General features: G+C 45.8%; 1 protein-coding gene across 1 annotated transcript; it reads right to left on the bottom strand.

Moving 5' to 3' along the window:
• Positions 1-4,196: 4,196 nt before the first annotated feature.
• Positions 4,197-7,952, bottom strand: LOC309706707 (nuclear factor 7, brain-like). Its single transcript, XM_082533468.1, has one exon. It carries the CDS (start codon positions 7,716-7,718, stop codon positions 6,330-6,332), a length of 1,389 nt encoding a protein of 462 aa, XP_082389594.1. The 5' UTR covers positions 7,719-7,952; the 3' UTR covers positions 4,197-6,329.
• Positions 7,953-8,264: the final 312 nt, after the last annotated feature.

The following is an 8,264-nucleotide window of genomic DNA, read 5'->3' as shown; positions in this document are numbered from 1 at the left end:
GCTGCTGGACACTGGCGCCACCGGGCCCTCTGACCACCACCAGTAGGCAACGGGTGCAGTGTCTCGCCCAAGGACACAACGACCGAGACTGTCGGAGCCGCAGCAACCTTCCGATTACAAGACGAACTGCCCACTCTTGAGCCACGATCTCCCCGAGTAACTTAGCAGAGCACTAACTGTGCTCACAGAGAAGACAGGTTCGCTAGCTCAGACCCGACCAGCAAAGCACAGAGGAGCCAAACCTGTGTGTGCACGAATCTGTGTTACTGTGGCCATTACCAACGTTACTGGGTTTCACCCCTCTCATGTTAGTTATGCTGCACACTCACTCACACACACACACACGCACACACACACACACACGCACGCACACACACACACGCACACACACACACACACACACACACGCACACGCACGCACGCACACACACGCACACACACACACACACACACACACACACACACTGTCTCTGTAGTTGGTTATTGATTAGTTGATTAGTTCAGAGTTGCAGATCAGTAGCTTCGTGTGTGCTATGAAAGCTAACCTTGTTTAGATTTGTGTTGTTTGCTTCATTTGTGGAGAAAGTTGATGTTAAATCGTTTTGTCCTGAATATTCACTGTTGATGTGCTGCTGATTTGAGGCACAGTGTGTAACTCGCACAGTTTCTCCTCACACACACCTTCACCTCACTTCTTTTTTTAGACTGACAGGGATGATGAGTGAGGAGAGGTGTGTTTTCAGGTGTGCAGCGACGTCCCATTAATCTGTGAGCAGGAGCTCAGCGCGGAGCTTCAGAGACCGCCACCATCTGCCTCTGAGTCGCTGCCTCGCTGTGGTGGACGCCACGCTGCTGCTGACATCACACCACGACACAAAATGAAACCGCATTTTTCCACCTTTGCGTTCACGACGACCCCCGTCCACAAACACTCGACTCTATGAACGTTGTGCCAGATGTGGCTCACAGCTGCACACCTGATGTTTGCTCACCAGTTTGGTGTGTAACGCAGAATCAGAGGCTTCAAAGTCAAGACACACTGAAAGTGTTGATCACGTGAGCACTGACATCTTTCAGCACTTCCTTGAGCCATTTCATGAGAAACAAATGAATCATCATCATTTATTCAGCGCAGAAGAAAATGAGTCTCACACTCACATTATCATATCTGCAGGTTCCCCTCAGCAATGACAGTTCAAATGGTTTCAGTTTAACTTCCAGGCTCTTTTAGCAAAACTCCTAAAAGCACCGATCCAACAATGTTTTCTTGCCCCTGAGCAAGGCAGCATGCATGCAGAGGTGTGATGCTTACCTGCTGCTCCTTGGCAGGTAGCTCCATGCCCTCCTGGGTTTTAATTGCACCTTAGAACACATATGCATCAACACTACAATGAGCGGGTGGAGGGAGGTTTGGAGTCTTCTCTCACCCCCATTCTCTGTGGCCTGCTGGAGCAGGAGGGCTAGTAGGAGGAGTTGGCCGTCCGACTGCGGTCTGGGGTGTGGGGCCTCCCTGCTGCTGCGGAGTCGGGGTGGTCTGCCTCTCCCCACCGCAGGGAAAAGGGTAACACCACCTGGGTCTGGGTGCAATTCCCCCCTCCAGGGGCAAGGGTACCTAGACCCGGTTTGTAGAGTACGCTTGGGGAGTGTGATCGTGTGTACAGCGTCTCTTTATGTCTGTCTCCACGTTGGTTGAGTGTGGAGTGAGTGCATATGAGAGCATGAGGGTGGGAATGGATGTTTGTGTCTGTGTGTGCCTGTATGTCTGTGTCTATATGTCAGGTTGGGTATCAGACGCCACCTCTCTGGGGACACCTCAGGCCCTCCAAGGTTTGGAGGCCTATCTCCACCTACCACCACTTCCCCTGCCGGTGGCGGACTCCCTCAGGTGTCGGTGTGTTGGTGGTTCTTTGTGTCTGGGGGTGGGCGTCCGGGTACACACCGGCTCACTCCTTGGCGGCCGCTTGTCGTGGCCTGGGGCCTGGGGCTCGCTCGGGCCCCTTTGGAGGTGGGGTGCCCCCGGCCTCTCGGCCTGGGGCTCGGTCACTCAGGCGCAGCTGGGGGCCGGCGGAGCTCACGGGCGCGTCACTGCAACTCCCCCTGACTTCTGCTCCGCGGCTGCTGGGCGAGCCCTCATCTGGGACTCTCCTCAGCTCTTACTGGAACAGTGGCGCGGCTGCCCCTCTGTTGGTCTTCCATGGTCTCTTGTGTTCTGGGGGCCTCTGGATGTCTGGAGTTTTGATCTCCTCCATACCCGCTTCACACCCTGGAGGACGGGGCTGTGGCCCCCCCACACTCCCTAGCAGATCATTACATGGAGAAACCTTTGGAATGCAAGCATGCTGATCCACACAGGTATGCACACATGGGTATTCACAGACGCGGACTAAAGCTTTCTTGGCTGCTGCCTCAAAGCACACTGTGCGCTGTCGATCTTGCGTGCTGCACAATATCGTTTATTATTTAGTAAATACTGATATCTATGACTAGCTAGTTTATTGTGATGGTGCTTTGTTTTCTCTATTATTATGTTGCTCTTTGTTGTTTGCTGTCTCCTCTGTTTGTTTGTTTGTTTGTTTGTTTGTTTTTTCTCCATACAGGTGACCCAGGAGTTTTTTTTTGTCTCTCTTCCCCCCCCTTCTCACCGTCTCTTCTCCCCTTGGGTTTTCTTTCTTTCTCTCCCCATCTCTCTCTCATTCATTCCCCCTGTCCTATTTATTAAAAAAAAAAAAAAAAAAAAAATGACAAAGGATGAACTGAAGCTCTGCCATCACGTAATGTCGCATACTGCTGTTTCTGATGTCATTTAGAAAAAAAAAGAAAAAAAAAAGAGGTGTGATGCTGATCGGGCTCTTGTTAAAACCTCCCCAGATGAGCGTTTAAAGCATGAATGGAGCTCAGCAGCAGCGCTCTGCTAATGTGTGCCGTGTCATTGTGAGGAAATGGAAGACAGCAGTGAAACCTTTCAGAGTTTTAATTATGCATTTGCAGCCTCGGTGCTCTACACTCGTACCCATGAGGGCTCCCGCCTCCATCCTCTCAATACGCTGCAGAGCATGATGTCATATTTTCATTCTGCTCACAGACAGGAGACCTGCTGTTTTTCTCACTCACACCTTTATTTTTCTTTATTTTATTTTATTTTGACATACACACAGCATGAAGCTCATCGGAAACAACACACAAACTCATTTAACTACAGAAAAAATGGCAACATCAAAGCAAATCATCAATAATACAGAAAAACCCAACAATGAGGCGCAAGAAACCCCCGGCTCAGGGTGGGCCGGACATCTGTCGCAACAGACAGGACAGGATTCACCTGGTCCAGCCCTAACTATATGCTTTAAAGGAAAGTTTGAAGCCTGATCTTGAAAGCAGAGATAGTGTCTGTCTCCTGAATCCAAACTGGAAGCTGGTTCCACAGAAGAGGGGCCTGAAAACTGAAGGCTCTGCCTCCCATTCTACTTTTAAATACTCTAGGAACAACAAGTAGGCCTGCAGAGCCTCAAATATAGTGTTTGTAAAGAAGTTGTGTACATGCTTCCCATCACACCCACCAAGGAACATAAACACCAAAGAACAGTAAAGAATAAAAGCTGGTTATTGATTCATCACACGCTTCGCTTTGGACCAAAGCCGACGACTGATGGGTGATTTTCAATTTTGTCGAATGAACAATAACTGAAATCACACATTATTTTAATGTTGTAATCTATTTCTGACGTGCTCCGGTTCAAATTCATACCAAAGCACAAATTAATTTAAGTAATCAGCACAAAAGTAAACAACAACAAAAACAAACATCCAAACATTTACACTCTCTCATGTTATTTAAATGGTTTTTAACCCAATCAGTACGACCTCCTCATCCCAGATCTTTCCACTGTATTTAATTAACTGGCTTCGTCTCATTCCATATAGTTTGTATTTGTCAATCATTGTTTTCACTCTAACATCTGCAGACATTTTATTTGTGAACCGGTTTCATGTGAGTTTTTTTTCTATTCCAGCTGGAAGCGACGCCTTTAAAATGTTAGTGGTTTGGAAATCCCACATTTACGTCTTCATGATGTTTTGCTTTCACATTTGTCTTGAGGCACACTCAGTCATCCAGCTCTCATGCTTTTATATTTATTAACAATATTTTCTTTTTCTTTTTTTTCTTCAGTGGTTTTCTTCAGTTTTCTCCAGTAAGACAGGTAAAACATTTACAAAGTATTCACTGAACTTATCAATAATATGATTGATAATTAAAGACTGTGGCTATTTCTACATATACAGTTGGCTATGTACCACAAATGAAGTTTGTGGTAAAAAGTCAAGTACTTCTGATTCGAGGTTTTCTTTTTCAGAGGAGCCACAGCATCCAGTCAAACACAGTCATGATGTAATACTATTAACAAGATAATGAACACCTGTGGGAGCAGTGTTCAGGTAGCTGCTCTGCTCTGTGAAGATAACAGTGGGTGAATTATTTTACTTAAACCAGGTTAAAGCACTTGTAAAAAGACATCTACTGTAATAACGTGCATTCCCACTGCTGTGTAATCCATTATTGCAAATATATTTATTAATTTATTCATGTTATTAAGAAATTATCATAAAATGAGGGTATTACTCTTTGGTGTAGCTGCAGAAGGTGAAGCCTGGCCTCCAAAGCTACACACAAGCTACATTTCCAAGATAGCAAGACAGCATTGAATTAATGCTAACTTTAAATCTGTATTATAATTGTGATCAAGACTGTAAACTCTGTGCTAAATAAATGTTCAATTAACAGACTGATGAAACCTGATGGTTTAACTGTAATGACGCTGTCCTCTTACAACTGATTGATCTATTTATAGTTGACCAGGTGACAACAACAAGGTTGAAACAACATGGATTCACAGTTGAATTGTAAATCAAAGCTATTAGCACTTGGACCTGTCTCAGAGTGGTATATTTCATACTGAAAGTCATTGATCTACAGTTGACCAGCTAGTTTTAATGCTTTGTACTACAGTGTTTTTCAGACTATAAGGCGCATTAAGCAAAACTAAACAGTCAGATAAGTCAAACTTTACTCAACTCATTCTTCTTGCTTAATCCACTTCAAAAAAGTTAGCGTTCATCCTCCAGCTTCACTGTGTTTATGCTATGCTAACATAGCTGTGTCGCTAGCGAGCACGTAGCACATCATTATATAGCAGCTAGCCCAACTTCAGTAACCCTACAAACATCACTGCTGTTTAGTTTCCTGTCTTCATTTATGTTGGAAGTGATAGCAGAGCTGTACGTTTGAATGTTTCAGAAATCTCTCAGTCAGAACATGCTATATCATGTTTAGGTGGAAACTAGCGAGCTAGCTTCCTGCTAACTTCTAACTCCGCTGAATTTAATAAATCCTGTTTTCATGGATGCCTGGATGTTAAACTTGATTGTTACACCTGGTAAAGCAGCAACACTGATCATTTATCAAAGATGAAAGAATTTAGACAGTTTTTAAGTCTCAGTGATGCTGCAGTGTTCGTTTGACTTTGGGACCTGAAACAGATGGAGTTTAGGACCCAGATTCCTCCACGAGGCTCCTGACTACGGTAGCTGTAATGCTCCAACAATCCATCAAGTGGTGTGGCTTCGTAGCTACCAAAGTCACACTAAAACATTTTTGACAGATTTTTGAGCGCCGTGTAGCACATAAAATCGGTTCGAGGTCAGTAAGCACAACCAAGATTCATACATAAGGCGAACTGTCGATTTTTGAGGAAATTAAAGGATTTTAAGTGCGCTTTATAGTGTGGAAAATACGGTATATCATGACATCAGATAAGTAGATGCAATATTCTGAAGTGCTTTGTTCTGTTTACCATAAGATGAAACACCGCTGATATCCTGTTGATCTTTAGTAGTGATGTCGACATTGTTTCAATGTTGATTCTATTATATTAAAGTTGCCAGAGTAAATAAAATGTATTTCCTGTTGATCATCAGTTTGTGATTTCCATGTTGATTTAACTTTGTTTCTGTTATTGTTTGCTATCCAGTATAAACCTCTGACACACATGCAGAAACCATGCTGCTAGTGACTGAGATCTGAGCTCATAGCTACGCTAAGCTAGCAAATCCCTAAAGAGACAATGATTGAATACTATGGATATAATTTGCAGGTGATTCAGAAAAAGCATGTGAAGATTACGCTACGAAATAAGTTGTTCTCAAAGGTTTGCAATTAAACAACCTATACAGATTAAACTGCAGAAAAGCATCCCTGCACTTAGTATCAGGAACAGGAAGTGACACAATAATGCAGCAATCCAACATTTTAGAAATGATCTTCCTGTTTGTGTCTAAATGTTCTGCTTCACTGACAGTGAGAACTTTACTGGTAACAGCTTAATGGGGTATTTAATCACAGTGGCAAAGAATGGAAACACTTTTTCACTGCAAGTGTGTGTGAAGGTGTGTATGTGTTTGCCGGTGTCAGCGTCAGAGAACGACAGCTTTCCTTTGGTCCAGTCCAGATTCAGTCTGATCCTCTTGTACTTCTTGTTCACCGAGAGAGCAGCTTCTGGATCTGCTGATGATCCTGCATAGTACTGACCTTGACTGTATCCCAGTCCCCACAGTCCAGACCGTATGTTTCCCTTCCTCTGGTCAGACTCTGCTAACACGCCCAGTGACCAACCTCTGTTATCTCCAACCTCAACATCCCAGCTGTGCTTCCCTGAATCAAAGCCCTGAGAGCTCAGGGCAAAGTAGAGATGATCAAACCTCTCTGGATTATCCGGGAGCTGCTGCCGGTCTCCAACCCTCATGGTGGTCAGACCTTCATACAGGATCAGTCCCGGATGGGCAGTGTTTGGGTTCAGGATCAGAGGAGTGTAGGAGACCATATACTTCATGTTGTTCCAGATGCTGAAGGTCAGGTTGCCCAGGTGTTTGGCCTGGTCTATCAGAGCTCCCGGGGGCAGCTGTGGATCATCCAGCAGGGGGCAGCGCTGGACTCTTTCCACCACAGCCTTGTAGTTGTGCAGGAATGAGACGTCTTCAGCTCTCAGCTCCTCCTCTGTGGCTCTGATTGTGTCTGAAAGAGCTGCTATCTCTCTGCTCAGAGCCTCCATCTTCTCCTTCATCATCCAGCTCTTCTGCTCCTCTTCCTCCCACAGCACGGTCAGCCTGGCCTCCTCTTCCTCTGCTAGAAACTGGTGAAGCTTCTTAAACTGCTCCCTAATCTTCCTCTCTGTGCGTCGGGCCTGGGCCTTAATGTGTCCTGCTGTTTGATCAAAGTTCACCTGGACTTCTTCACAGACATTTAACTTCTGCTTTAAAGCTTCCACAGTTTCCTGAAGGTCATTCTTGTGTTGTTGTGCAGCTTTATCGATGGGCTTGAACTTGTGGTCGCTGTGTTTGTCCGAAGTGCCGCAGACCACACACACTAGCTCCTGATGGTCCAGACAGAAGAGACTGAGTTTCTCAGAGTGCAGACTGCAGAGATCCTCCGGAGTTATCTGATTTCTCTCTTCTATGAACGTCTCGCACAGGTTCTTCAGAGCAAGGTTACACGGTGGATCGTGCATTGTAGATTGTTTCTGACAGACTGGACAGTCGCGTGCTGGGTTTTCTCTCCACCAGCTGTCCAGACAGTCCTTACAGAAGCTGTGGCTGCACGGCAGAAGAACCGGCTCTTTGAAGATGTCCAGACAAACTGGACAGCAAAGATCTGATCTGGCAGCCATGGAGTCTCCGGGTGAAGCTGGAAGCAGCAGACAGGCACTACAGTCAGGCGTGACTCCCGTCCCTCCTCTGCTGCCTTCACTGAAGCTTCCTGTGAGTCGTGTTTTCAGTCAAACTAACCTTCAGTGTGGAGCGTCGGCAGCCAGAAGCAGCAGTGTTGTTTGTGTCCTGACGCTGGACTCGCCAGAGGAAGCTGCTGGTCTGATGTTCAGTCTGACTGTCCCGCTGCGAGCGAGAGGAAACTTGGTGTGTCTCAGGTGAGGGGTGGAGCTTGATTACGAATGCTGTTGCTTCAACTGTAAGTTGTAGTTGAGTCATTCCAGAGAATCAGTTTCCAAAACTGCCAACAGGTCTAAAACTGCAGAGCAAGTTTCTGTTCAGGTGCAGGTCTGGACATGAAGAGATTCATGAGCCTAAAACAAAGCGCTGTTCAGCACCGCCGTGAGAAAGTGAGTGTGTGATGCAATACCAGAAGTACAGCTGATACTGATGGGTGACAACAAGCTGCCCCATGTAGGCCTTTATTACGACAGCTTTTTCTCTGCGAT

This window comes from Aulonocara stuartgranti (genome assembly GCF_965226115.1).
Source record: "Aulonocara stuartgranti genome assembly, chromosome: 5".
In the NCBI taxonomy this organism is placed as follows: Eukaryota; Metazoa; Chordata; class Actinopteri; order Cichliformes; family Cichlidae; genus Aulonocara; species Aulonocara stuartgranti.
The sequence above is the reverse complement of the archived record's forward strand: the minus strand, read 5'-3'. Positions and strand labels throughout refer to the sequence as shown.